The sequence below is a fragment of the Aspergillus alliaceus genome (genome assembly GCF_009176365.1).
Source record: "Aspergillus alliaceus strain CBS 536.65 unplaced genomic scaffold BDW43scaffold_3, whole genome shotgun sequence".
Taxonomy (NCBI): Eukaryota; Fungi; Ascomycota; class Eurotiomycetes; order Eurotiales; family Aspergillaceae; genus Aspergillus; species Aspergillus alliaceus.
The window spans coordinates 297492-309910 of NW_022474686.1; the positions used below are offsets into that span (position 1 = coordinate 297492).

Sequence of the window (12419 nt, forward strand, 5' to 3'; positions counted from 1 at the left end):
TATCCACCGAGAATAGCTTCGGACATCCTTACAAATTAGGGTCCGACTGCTAGACGGTCATCAATCATCCCTGGTCAGTCACAAAGCATCAAGTTAGGCCAATAGTCAGGATATGATATAAATCGGGAACATGTTTTCGGCATTGGTCTTCTACGAACCTGAAAAATGCCTAGTATCATAGTGAGAAGTGAAAAAGATCATACGAGCTAGATATACGGGCTGACAGATGAAGATATCCCTACTGATGACCGGTATGTCAGCCACCTGTCAGCGTCAGCCTCAGCCAATGCCTCAAGAATTCCTATTAGGGTAACTAACCAGTCTCAACGATCGACTTGAGGTACCTCTGCTGTGGCAGTCCTCATAATCTTTTATTCAACGGTCATTCTTGAATTTTAGGCCAGTATACTCATAATGCTGTTTTCACCGCTGCCTCTCGTCTGCATCCTGGTTGTCGTCCCCGTAGTTGCGCATGCCCTACGCAACTGGTGGAGGCTCCGAACTCTGGCAACCGAACATGGCTGTCGTCGTCCACCGCAGCTCTCACGACTGCAAAACCTTCGGCAGCAAATGGCAGCCCTAACAGCGCATACCTGGCTCGACATGTGGTGCCAGCGTTATACCACGATTGGCACGACCTTTGAGAGCGCGACGGTCGGTACGGATTCCATCATCTTCACTATTGAACCGGAGAACATCAAGACCATACTAGCGACCAGTTTCTCCTCCTTTGCGTTAGGAGAGCGACGACGCAATCTATTGAGCCCACTCGTAGGCATGGGTGTATTCACGGCAGATGGAAGGGCATGGGAACATTCGCGGGTAAGAATTATAGCGTGTTCTTCCCAGTGTTCGAATAAATTCATGGTTCTTTGACTAAATCGCTGCAAAAATTGTATGTAGTCATTGATCCGCCCAACTTTTACCAAGATGCGCATCGCTGATTTGGACCTGTTCGAGTCACACTTTCAGGACCTCCTAGCCGCTTTGCCGCCACGTAGTCCGTACTCAGGCCTAATCGAAGTCGACCTGCAGCCATTGTTCTTTCGCATGACGCTTGATTCGGCCACGGAGGTACTACTAGGCCGCTCGTTTCATTCGCTGCGGGCTCCACCCGGTTCGCCGTTTCACCGTTTCATGGAAGCCTTCGACTACGCCCAGCTCAAGGTGCACACGCGCGACCTGCTAGACCGTGGGTGGATGAAGCCGCTGGGTCTATTCCGGCGCTTACTGCGTGGAGGACGCAAGGATCGCTTTGATGAGGCATGTGAAACGGTCAATACTGTTCTAGATGAAACGATCAGGGAGTTTCTTGGTCAGCTACATGCTGGGGGCTCGTCGCAGGAGAAGACAGACCAGGACCACAAGCAAAAGCTATATGTGTTATTGGAAGAAATGGTGCAGAGCACGCGCGATCCGCTCGAGTTGCGATACGAGCTTCTTAACGTGCTCATTGCTGGTCGTGATACAACGGCCTCGCTCCTCAGCAATGTGTTCTTCATGCTAGCGCGCCGTCCGGATCTGTGGACAGAAGTACGCACAGAAGTCCTGCGGGTAGTTGGTCAACGGCCGCCCACATACGAGGCATTGAGAGACCTAAAAGCAGTTCGAAATGTACTATTTGAATGTGTGTTTCCCCGTTCCATGTCCTCCGGTAATAGGATAAGACTAATTCCTACATAGGCCTCCGTCTTTACCCACCCGTCCCGTTCAACTCACGCTGTGCCACCACCGATACAGTTCTCCCTCGTGGTGGTGGTCCTGATGGGCAGTCACCAATTCTAGTACGTGCTGGGCAGGCCGTCAACTATCATGTGTATGCATTGCACCGTAGGCCCGATATCTTTGGGCCGGACGCAGTTGTGTTCCGCCCCAGTCGATGGAACGATCCCTCCCTGCGGCCGGGCTGGGGATATATCCCGTATGTTCAATAATATTTTGGGATTTAGAAAGTAATACTGACACAGTTCAGGTTCAATGGTGGTCCTCGCATCTGTCTCGGTCAGCAATTTGCTCTGACGGAAGCATCGTATACGGTGGTCCGGTTGATACAGCAATTTATTGCGATTGAGCGCCGGGATGTGGAGCTCGAATGGAAGGAACATGTAGCATTGGTGACCAAGAGTCGCCGCGGGACGAGAGTAGCCTTAGTTTTGCCAGAGAAATGATGTGCCAGTAGGCTCTTCTCTGTATTAGTATAATGCCATTTACTTGTACGCAATTCAGCTGCTCTTCCCGAACTTCCCCAGACCAGATACACTTACCCGTCTCACTGTTCATCACCAACGATGTATCAACATGGTCACTTAATCTCACGCTCACTTCATTTTCGTTTCAAGTCATCAGGATATGCTAAGCTCTGATGACTTCAGTCGTCACTCCCCAATATAATCCGAGTTTATGAAAACTTCGAGAAAAGTCTAATCGAGATATGAGGAATATTGAACTGTCCACTTATATCTCTACCTATGCAGCAGCCTGAATTGCAGTCCCAACCCTCCGATCAGCCGTGCGATATACCAGCTTCTGCCCATTAATCTGTCCCTTCCGAATCAGCGCCACACCATCCAACAGCCCCTCAAAGCCGTCAGGTTCCTCACGAATCGGATGCGTCTTGAGCTGACCAGCCGAAAACAGCGGATGAATGTAGGGGAAAAAGTTTCGTGCAAACTCGCGCGCCTCGGGCTTGCCTTGCGTACCGAACGGCTCCGGCCAGCTGATGGGCAAACCGCGCATCCAGGTCGCCAGAATCCAGTCTGGCGCAACGGTGCGACGGCTGTCTGCCGTTTCGGGGTACGGCTCGAGACCGACATCTGATAACAAGTTAGCATTGGACTGAACAGGTACAGAGTATATGGAATCAAACGGACATTTCCCACCGCAACGTCCCAGTGCCTGGTAGCAGATCTTCATCGTACTCTCCTCCGTAATGCAGTCGAGGGCATATTCCAGTGCGTTGCCTGTCGATGCCCGAATGTCGGCTCCGCAGGTCGGGGACCGGTAGTCGAAGCAGTCGTCGGCACCATATGAGCGTACGAGATCGAAGTTCCGCGGCGAGCAAGTGGTGATAACGCGCATACCGCATCGCTTGAGTAGCTGGATGGCCATCGTTCCGGTACTTGTGGCACCACCGTAGACAAGCACAGTGTTCGCGGCTGCAGTTGCCTCAATATCGCTGTTGTCTTCTTGGGTCTTGGGATCCAGAGCTGTTCGCAGTCGCTCAGCCGGTAGTCCCAGCGAATGAAAGAGTGCCATGCTCGCCGTTGCGATACGCAGACCGGCCCCTGCGCCCTCAGCAAAGCTCATCCCATCGGGCATCTGCAATGCCATGCCCCCGTCGACCGATACGTATTCGGCAAAGGCACCACTCTGTGGCCGAAGACCCTCCATACCCTCTGCAGCGCCGGCGATGCGATCTCCCAAATGTAGACGGCCGGCGGCGACGACCTCGGCACCCATCGCGACGATTGTTCCAGAAGCATCGATCTCCATGTCATAAGTTAGATGTACATAGAAACATAGGGGGAAGAGGACGAGACCAGCATACCCCGTAAGAAGCCCCCGGTTTCACAAACGGCCCCACCATCTTCGTGTCGACCGGGTTTAAGCCAACATATTCCGTCTTGATGATAACGCAGTCCGGCAGCAAGGGTGGAAGGGGCACGTCATCGCGGATGCAGTAGTCGAGCTGGTCATTGGCCACGATGGCCCGTTGTGTTGCGGGGAGGTCAATCGAGACAGCCATTGTGATGTGATTTGATTAGTATACTATGGGTACAGGGTGGGTGAGGGAGTGGTCTATCTATATGTATATATATCCATGTAGACAAACCAACCTCGTAGTGATATTGGCTAATGGTGATGACTGGGCTGACTGGGGCTGACTATGTCATCATCGTGGGCTGACAGTAACAATTCATCCAGGCCAGATTCAGAACTATACGCACGCTTCTTGAACCGATGCTTGGTTATGTCTATTTTCTCTATTCACAGGAAAGTTCGATCACTAAACCAGCGGTACGTTCTGGCTTCCTCGACTTCCGCGATCATCGTACGCCTCCGTCCCTTTCTCTTGAGTCAGCGACGGGATCTTCATAATGGTGACGCTGGTGAGGGCCACGATGGCGACTTCAGGTAGCATGGTCATGATCAGATAGGCGGTGGAATCGCCCTTGACCGCGTTCCATGTCATGTCGGCGGTGATGATGAATATAAGCGAGTATACGATGCGAATAGCCAGTATCGGCACACATAGGGCCACACAGTTGACCGTGCGGCGCTCGATGGCCGGATAATCTGCGCGGCGCAGCCAGAACCAGACGAATGTGCCGGCCATCCACAGATAGATAACGAACAGAATGGCGATACCGGCGCGACTGTACGGCGTCGGTAGTAGTTGACCGTGCTCTTTTTGCTTGACGGCCACGAAGCCACCGATGGAGATACCGATATCAATCCAGGTGATAACTTGTGGTACAATGAAGACGAAGCGGCGCGCGACCGGCACGACATTGTTGCTACGGCAGTCAGTACTGCGCGAGGGGAGATTTGAGAGGAATACACATACATCCGCTCAAGCATCTCTAGAAGGAGGAATATGATCAACAGCACCCCCAGTGACTCGCATACAAAGACACCAGCCCATAGGCCATCCGTATCTTTGTTGATAGTGCCCAGCATACACCCCGCTCCTATCAATCTGAATAACGCCAATACCCCGATACAAAACCATCCAATTCGACGTGTCCATCGGAAGTGTACTGCGGCGAGCAAAGCCGCCGAAAAGCAGACAAGCTGCGCAACCGCAATGCCATCTCGGTATCGGAAAACGCCGTCACCCGCTGTGTTGTTCATGGTGAAAATGAATGTAAGGTAGACTGACTGGGCCAGCGACCGGAGAGAAAGAGAAATAGAAGAGAAAGAAGACAGGGAAATCCCCCAAAGTGGACAATGGGGCCCCTAGTTTCTTGGCTTACAGGGCTGTATTCGAAGTTCTCTCGCATCGCCCGCCACGTAGCGCTTGCCGCCCATGATTGGCGTGCTAAAGGGTTATGCCCCAACTGGCTGACACTGGCTGACAGTCACCTTGGCTGACAACCCCCATGTCAACCCATCCCGCAATTGAGTAATGATAGTCTATGATATATGCATGTCCCGGCCGTCGATGCCGCCCGTTGGTGGCGCCGTCTAAAGCATTTTTGCCTCTCCATAGCCCAGGCCATGGACTGGATTACCCCCCTACGTAACCTAACCCTGTTGTCTATAGGGCTGCCGATTGCCGTATGCACAACCGCGTCCAGCGGCTCTCTAGCCTGTCTACGTGATGTCCGCTTCTATGCCGTCCTTTATGCTAGCTGGTGGTTTCATTTCTTGCTGTGGGCCCTCTACCGCGTCTTTGTTCACCCGAAACACTTGTCGTCCCTGCGCCATCTGCCCGAGCCAACAGTATGTATAACGTAATCCGACCCATTCGTTCCACTTTGCATGAAATGTCGATCTAATGTTATCTGTAGGAAGGCCGGAGCTGGTGGAATGGCTATGCTCGCCAGGCCTACGCTAGCATGCGTGGATCTGCCATCGCCAACTGGCAGACCACTCTGTCGCATCACGGCGTGTTCCGTTACCTAGGCCTCTTCAACAGCGAGCGCCTCGTAGTTACAGCGCCAGAAGCAGTCATGGAAGTCCTGCGTCGCATAGATGAATTCATCCAACCAGAGTTGCTTAGCCTACTCGCCTCGCCAGTCATCGGCCGCGGGCTTGTATTGCTCAACGGCGAGGAACACAAGCGTCATCGCCGATTGCTTCAGCCATCCTTTGCGCCGCGGCAGATCCGCGCGTTACAGCCGTTGTTCTGGAGCAAAGCGCGCGAGGTCACAGATATACTAAGCAACTTAATCGACACCTCCGCTGCCATACCAAGCGGATTCTCCCCTCCGATCGAGGTCGACTATTACGCCGGGCTTGTCGCCCTAGATGTCATTTCTGTGGCCGCGCTAGGCGTCGACTTTGGCGCCCTGAGACACCCGGACGCTGATCTGATTCGCTATTACCGCGACACTTTCAACCCCAGCTTCACCTTCCTAGCCATGTCTTTCCTACGGCTACTGTTCCCACGGGTTCTCGTCGAGAGCATGCCTCTTCGTCGCATACGGGAAGGTAAAACAGCCATCCGCCTCCTCCGCCAGACCTGTACCGATTCAGTACGCGAGAAGCAGCGCGCCATGGCCCGCGGAGAGCTACACACACGCGACATCATCAGCACGCTCGTACGCGACCGCCACATCGACAACGAGGACGAGCTAGTCGTGCACATGATGATGATGCTAGGGGCCGGACACGAAACCGTCGCGGTAGGCATTACCTGGGCGCTGTACGAGTTCTGCCGTCGTCCGGAGTGGCAAAAGCACGTACGCGCAGAGATCCGTGCCCAGGTACCCAGTCCCGAGAGCAATGCAGAAGACCTCGATTCCGCCTCTCTCGACATGGACGCCGAGCACATGCCATTCTTGAACGCCTTTGTGTCAGAGGTACTGCGCTACTGGCCGCCGGCGCCCCAGATCGTGCGCACTGCTGCCGTCGACACAACGCTCGCCGGCGTCGTGGTGCCCGCCTCGACCAAGATCCAGCTGTCTATTGTTGCCTTCAACCGTGACCCGCAGAACTGGGGTCCTGATGCAGCCGAATTCAGCCCTTGGCGATGGCTGCAGAATAAGGAGGGTAGTGCGGCGGGTGGAACCCCGTCCGTCACCTATGATGCTACGGGCGGGGCCCTTCACAAGCACGCCATGATGACCTTCATCCACGGGCCACGAGACTGTATCGGCCGCATGTTTGCGCGGCAGGAAATGCTGACCATCCTTGCCGCGTGGATGGGACGCTTCGAGTTCGTCCTGACCGAACAGGAATGCCTGGATGAGAAGCGGGTTGCTGTGTCGGGCAGCGGTATCACGTCTAAACCGCTCCATGGAATCCACGTGCATGCTCGCCGGGTAGATGGGTGGTAGTATCAGTAGACTCTGCTCAGTCCTTTCTGAAGCGATCCATAGGGCCTGTTAATATCATAGGAGTCTAGGCTCTTATGTAGGTGGATTTCACTCGATCGTGACGTCAAACCTTATCTCTGCTCTGCACCACAGCATGTACAAAAAAGTGCGCTCTCAGCTCCTATGAATATATCTTTACGACTTGTTGTGCATACCAGTGTCTCCCGATAATCGAACGTCGACCAGTAAGGGTCCTCCAGACCAACTCTTCATCCTCTCCTGAACGACAGGATTTTTGGCTCAACAAGTGACTCCACTAATCGCCCACCAGCTTAGTATCTGAAACAGGACGTGCAACAAACCTCGGACGATACTTCGGTTGTGGAATGCGGGTTGAAAAACATAACACAAAACAGAATAAGGGCTCTAGACATCCAATATAAGAGAGAAGCAGATCAAAAATTAGTGGTGAGAGAGGTGAGAAAAACGATCTCGGTGCTCTCAGAGACGTACATGGTTCGAACATAGCCACGATGATGTCCGAATTAGATATGTCTCGGTCAGCGCCATAATGACAAGGCAGCAACACTGAACCCCAGTAGCTCCACGTGCGGTAGATATGCCCGCATTAGGGTATCAGCTTATTTCGAAATGCCGCTCCTAGCCGGAGGCTGAAGAACCGGGAGAGGACGATTCTGGGCTGTGCTGACCAGGGAATTGATTAGCTTGCCGTAAGAGTCCTTCGTCTAGCTTCTAATAGGCCAATGACCAGGATAACCTTCCTTCTGTTGCATTGAAGGTGAGACATCATCTTGGCCAGTGCTCGAGCGTCTGACAGGCGATTGTAGGTTTAATCAACAGGATATATATATGTGGGCTTTATATGAAACTAGACCAATGGCTACTTGCTCGTTTCCAACGTTCTTATCAGTTAACTAGACCCCGCTTTCAGGCTGCATAGCTATGTATATCATATTCGTTTATATCTTTTGCGTACATGCGTGCTCCGCCTCAGTTCAAGGTTAGGGTCAGATGCACTTCAGACAACATTCCATCCAATTGTCCCGCTACAGCTAGTATTCAATTAATAAATTCGTTTTTCAATCTTTTATCCACTCAAGTTCCGTAAGACGCATTTTCCTAAACAGGAAATCTTCCTGCCATGTTGAATAGTCTAGAATTGTTCCTTTAGACTTCCAGCCAAGTCGTGTGATAAGAAATACGGATTTGCAAATACTAGCGCTTACATATCACGCCTGGTCCAACTGTAGAGATTCAATATGCATCGAATACTCGATCACCTATTGGCACATCTCTCCCGTGCCTAGAGAAAGCCAAGCAGTGAACATATTAAGGCTTGTAGAGGTGGTCTGCAGAATAGCCAGATGGCGTCCAAGTATATATGCCTTAGCATTTGCCCTGGCATATGCAGGTCCCTTCACACCTTACTTCTACTTTGAGCTTAACAAATTATCCAGAATCACCACTTTATACCTTATTGTCTTCAGTGGGATATAGCCAATATGCCACACGAAACACCCGCCCCCGTGACCACAGCCCTCGAACCTTTTCAGGTCCTCAGCAAAATCCTAGATTTTGCAAATGACGACCAACGAGACTGGTGGCACAGTACCGGTCCCATGTTTGCCAAAGTCCTCAAGGATGCAGGCTACAATATCCATGCCCAATACTCATACCTATGCCTGCACCACAAGTGCGTGGTGCCGTATCTGGGTCCCTATCCAACAAACAGTCAAAGCCGGTGGATGAGCATCCTCAGCCGGTTTGGTCTACCTTATGAATTGAGCTTGAACTGCTCTGACTCAGTTGTACGGTTTGCGTTCGAGCCTATCGGCCCGTTGTCCGGGACTGAGCAGGATCCATTCAATGCACATGTCATCTGGGAATGTCTCGGGAAACTGGTCCAGCTGGGTAGTGGAATTGACCTCCAGTGGTTCACACAGTTCAAGAAGGATCTGGTCCTGGATGATGAGGAAACGAGGTTCGTCAAGGAGAACGGTCTGGACGAGGGCCAAGTCTTGACTCAGAACAAATTGGGCGTGGATCTGAAGGGAGGAAAGTTCGAAGTCAAAATGTACATGTATCCTTACCTTAAATCGGTTGCCACTGGTATTCCGATTGAGCAGCTGGTGTTTGACTCGGTGCGAAGAGTGGATCAGGACCGGAGGTTGGCAGTTCCACTATCCATTCTGGAAGAATATATCAACTTCCACAAGCACAAGACACTGTCCACCCGTCTCATATCCTGTGACTTGGTTGATCCTAGTCGATCGCGCATCAAGATCTATGTGGCCGAGCAGACAGTGGACTGGATGCACCTGGAAGACCTCTGGACACTTGGTAACCGGCGCCGAGACCCCATTACCATTAGTGGCTTGCAGCAGCTCCGTGAGCTGTGGGATCTCCTGAACATCCCTGAAGGGCCTTGTTACTTCCCAGATGGCGGCTATCTGGAACTCGGTGCCAAAGTTAAGGAGCGACTTCCTTTGCTAGCCAATTACACCCTCCACCCGAATGACACCTACCCAGCACCGCAGATCTATTTCCACACATTTGGTGTAGGCGATGCGGCGGTTGCCGACGCCATCGCTACGTTCTGTGAACGAAGAGGTTGGACAGAAATGGCCCAAACATATAAAGACAATCTCTTCTCTTACTAGTGAGTATCCAGCGATGCCATAGCTTTCATCGATATACTGACAAGTATATAGCCCAGACGGAGACACCCAGGAGATGAACCATCTTCAATCACTGGTTTCATTCTCTTACCGAAACCAAAAGGCTTATTTGAGCGTATATTTGCACAGTTTTGAAACTGGAGGTTGGAGAAAGTCGTGGATCAATGACACGACGCAGGCACACCTTTAAGATGTTACATTAAACTGTTTTTATGCCTTATGTTCTATGTTCAGACCGAGTATATTCCTGTGAACAGCGGAGTTCGTGTAAATCATAAGTGGAACGCATATATACAATATACATTTTTTTTCCTTGGCCTTCTAGAGCACACTAAGAGAATTCCCTGGTGGAGTAAACTACACATGCGAATGGCCCACATGGTGTGTGCTTAAGCCATCCTAGTTTAATATACAAGTAGCCACTTATGCTCATTCCCGGCCAGATCCTCGGCATTGAGACTTGCATGTCTAGGCATGCATGAAGTGATATGGCAACGGTCTTGGGCAGGCACTATGGTTAGCAAGTCAACTATATGTAATCCCTATTTCTTTCAGGGAAGATGATGATAGGCAGCTCTCACTGCCCTTCGGTTGGAGGGAATTGCTTTTAGGGGCCCACAGTTAGCAGATTGGAAAGCTGATCCTCATATTATGTTGAGAGTAGAAAATATCCTATGATGGTCATCGGCGGTTAGTATAAATATATTATAGGGCAGATACACTACATGTTTGGCTAATAGACATTGAGGGCTATCAACTTCCCCCAAGGTCCTTGACCGATATTTCTATAAAAATAGCCTTCTGCACCAACATTTTCAAGTTACCTTACCAGTATTTGAGATATGAGTACGCCTCTATGTCGCTCCCGCTACAGATAAAAAAAATTATGGGAAGAAAAAGAAAAACCAGCGAAGAAGTTCAAGAGTAAATTGCTCCCAGAATATCTATAGTTCAAAAGAATTATCTAACAGCATCATAAACATTACATGACAGGTCATCATTGCAAAAATGACATCAGAAAGGAAAACGCAAAAGGTATAAAACGTGAATGGCTACCTTTAACACCGAGACTTGATTCGTTTCAGTAGCGAATGATTTAAGCCGAAGCGGCCTTGATGTCTTCCTCGTTGCTCATGATTTGGACCTTGATAGCTCCCGTCCTAGGGTTTGCAGCAGTCTCAAAAGCCTTGATAGCGTCCTCCAAGAGGAAGCGGTGTGTAACAAGCTTCTTCAAGTCGATAATCCCGTTCTTCACAAGACGGATGGCACGGGGCCAGGTGTTGCAGTAGCGGTACTGGTACTGGAGGTCGATCTCCTGGGTGCTCAGACGCATGAACGGAATCGTCATCTCATTTTTGCCCACGCCAATTACAAAGACCTTGCCGCCGAATTTGACGCTCCAGATAGCGGATGCGACACTGCTTTCCACACCCGTGCACTCCAACGCCAGCTTGGGCTTCAGGGCATCAGGGGCGGAGCCATTGCCTTCATTGAAAGCATCGATGATGCAGGCGGCGTTATCCTCAGCAGAGAGGTTGGTCTGCACCTTGTAGGTGATAACGTCGGGGACCAACGACTTGGCGAATGCTAATCTGCCCTCATCGATATCGGTGATGACAATGGGGGTGGCTCCCGCGGCGCGGGCACTGAGGAGGGTGATCAGACCGATGGGGCCAGCACCAGTGACCAGCACAGGGTCACCCAAGCGAAGCCCGCTTCGCTCAATGGCCGCAAGAGACACACTAAGAGGTTCCAACATGGCTCCATCCTCGTAGCTCATGTCGCCGATCTTGTGACACCAGACCGCTGGGTGATTGACATAGCGACGCAGCAAACCATCCACTGGAGGAGTGGACAAGAACAGCACCTTTTCACAACCATTGTAACGTCCCGTCAGGCAAGGCTCGCAGGCGTGGCAGGGAATGTTGGGTTCTACGGCGACACGATCGCCAGGCTTGAGGTGTGTAACGTCGGAGGCAACGGCAATCACTTGACCGGCGGACTCGTGACCCAGGATATGGTCTCCCGTGACAATCATGGGACCAATGCAACCAGCATGCCAGAAATGCACGTCGGATCTATATCACCCTTCGTTAGATTCAGAACCCGAATTTCGAAAAAAAAAAAAAAAACCAGAGCGCATACCCGCAAATTCCAGTGCTGCGGACTTGGACGGTCACTTCACCGGGCCTCAAGCTCTCGCCGCTCTTCACCTCCTCCAGCGTGGGTTTTGATTCTGCGACCCAGAGATCGTGCTTGGTGTTAGTGTAAACACCAATGTTGGGCTGGTCGAGAACAGTTGCGGAAGCCATGGTGTACAAAGAAAGGGGTCAAGGTATTCACGGCAAGAGGGCTTTGAGAGAAGTGAAGGAGCGGAACAAGAGGAACAAGCAAAGAGAGTCGGGGAGCCGACAAGCTTTAATAGCTGCCCAACAGAGGTGCCCCTCCAGGATTCAAAAAGGGAAAAGGGGAAAGGAACATTGAAATATTTTCAGTCCGACCCAACTTGAATGTCACTGAGGATCCTGATAGCGCAAAGCAGACGGTCAACCACCAATTGATAATACGGCGCGCCGATAATATTACTCCATCTTCCTGCGGGACCGGGTGGAGGCATCGTCACTGGCCCAGATTTTATTTAGCCGGTGCCCCGCGCCCGCGGGGTTTTCCTCTGGGGCGTCACCGTTGGCCACCGTTTGAAGTCATTGTCCTGGTTGAGTCTCCAGAGAATAAAACT

At 51.5% G+C, this 12419-nt stretch overlaps 6 protein-coding genes across 6 annotated transcripts; 3 read left to right on the plus strand and 3 right to left on the minus strand.

Annotated features, from left to right (window-relative positions):
- Window positions 1-414: 414 nt before the first annotated feature.
- On the plus strand, window positions 415-2168 carry BDW43DRAFT_320287 (cytochrome P450; the record flags this gene model as incomplete). Its single annotated transcript, XM_032049052.1, has 4 exons — window positions 415-822; window positions 904-1627; window positions 1684-1921; window positions 1973-2168. The coding sequence occupies 4 exons, from the start codon at window positions 415-417 to the stop codon at window positions 2166-2168; spliced, it is 1566 nt and encodes a 521-aa protein (XP_031905229.1).
- Window positions 2169-2285: 117 nt separating this feature from the next.
- Window positions 2286-3875, minus strand: BDW43DRAFT_115739 (zinc-binding alcohol dehydrogenase family protein). The gene is made up of 3 exons (XM_032037990.1): window positions 3548-3875; window positions 2871-3486; window positions 2286-2813 (listed from the first exon to the last, which is right to left on the minus strand). The coding sequence occupies exons 1-3, from the start codon at window positions 3743-3745 to the stop codon at window positions 2467-2469; spliced, it is 1161 nt and encodes a 386-aa protein (XP_031905230.1). The 5' UTR covers window positions 3746-3875; the 3' UTR covers window positions 2286-2466.
- On the minus strand, window positions 3876-5038 carry BDW43DRAFT_115738 (uncharacterized protein). Its single transcript, XM_032037989.1, has 2 exons — window positions 4568-5038; window positions 3876-4517 (listed from the first exon to the last, which is right to left on the minus strand). The coding sequence occupies exons 1-2, from the start codon at window positions 4852-4854 to the stop codon at window positions 4007-4009; spliced, it is 798 nt and encodes a 265-aa protein (XP_031905231.1). The 5' UTR covers window positions 4855-5038; the 3' UTR covers window positions 3876-4006.
- Window positions 5039-5220: 182 nt separating this feature from the next.
- BDW43DRAFT_306256 (cytochrome P450) lies at window positions 5221-7004 on the plus strand (the record flags this gene model as incomplete). Its single annotated transcript, XM_032045989.1, has 2 exons — window positions 5221-5445; window positions 5514-7004. The coding sequence occupies 2 exons, from the start codon at window positions 5221-5223 to the stop codon at window positions 7002-7004; spliced, it is 1716 nt and encodes a 571-aa protein (XP_031905232.1).
- A 1210-nt stretch (window positions 7005-8214) lies between these two features.
- BDW43DRAFT_115763 (aromatic prenyltransferase) lies at window positions 8215-9949 on the plus strand. The gene is made up of 2 exons (XM_032037991.1): window positions 8215-9663; window positions 9716-9949. The coding sequence occupies exons 1-2, from the start codon at window positions 8507-8509 to the stop codon at window positions 9870-9872; spliced, it is 1314 nt and encodes a 437-aa protein (XP_031905233.1). The 5' UTR covers window positions 8215-8506; the 3' UTR covers window positions 9873-9949.
- A 776-nt stretch (window positions 9950-10725) lies between these two features.
- Window positions 10726-12267, minus strand: BDW43DRAFT_115772 (NAD(P)-dependent alcohol dehydrogenase). The gene is made up of 2 exons (XM_032037992.1): window positions 11828-12267; window positions 10726-11760 (listed from the first exon to the last, which is right to left on the minus strand). The coding sequence occupies exons 1-2, from the start codon at window positions 11992-11994 to the stop codon at window positions 10779-10781; spliced, it is 1149 nt and encodes a 382-aa protein (XP_031905234.1). The 5' UTR covers window positions 11995-12267; the 3' UTR covers window positions 10726-10778.
- Between the last annotated feature and the right edge of the window lie 152 nt (window positions 12268-12419).

Bases quoted from the DNA above. Each gene is read 5' to 3' on its own strand.
- BDW43DRAFT_115739 (XM_032037990.1), bottom strand. From the start codon at position 3,745: ATGGCTGTCTCGATTGACCTCCCCGCAACACAACGGGCCATCGTGGCC. The intron at 3,487-3,547 runs GTATGCTGGTCT...TATGACATGGAG, and splicing joins AACCGGGGGCTTCTTACGGG to ATCGATGCTTCTGGAACAAT. The intron at 2,814-2,870 runs GTCCGTTTGATT...ACTTGTTATCAG, and splicing joins GGGACGTTGCGGTGGGAAAT to ATGTCGGTCTCGAGCCGTAC.
- BDW43DRAFT_115763 (XM_032037991.1), top strand. From the start codon at position 8,507: ATGCCACACGAAACACCCGCCCCCGTGACCACAGCCCTCGAACCTTTT. The intron at 9,664-9,715 runs GTGAGTATCCAG...ACAAGTATATAG, and splicing joins GACAATCTCTTCTCTTACTA to CCCAGACGGAGACACCCAGG.
- BDW43DRAFT_115738 (XM_032037989.1), bottom strand. From the start codon at position 4,854: ATGAACAACACAGCGGGTGACGGCGTTTTCCGATACCGAGATGGCATT. The intron at 4,518-4,567 runs GTATGTGTATTC...TGACTGCCGTAG, and splicing joins CTAGAGATGCTTGAGCGGAT to CAACAATGTCGTGCCGGTCG.
- BDW43DRAFT_115772 (XM_032037992.1), bottom strand. From the start codon at position 11,994: ATGGCTTCCGCAACTGTTCTCGACCAGCCCAACATTGGTGTTTACACT. The intron at 11,761-11,827 runs GTATGCGCTCTG...AGGGTGATATAG, and splicing joins CGCAGCACTGGAATTTGCGG to ATCCGACGTGCATTTCTGGC.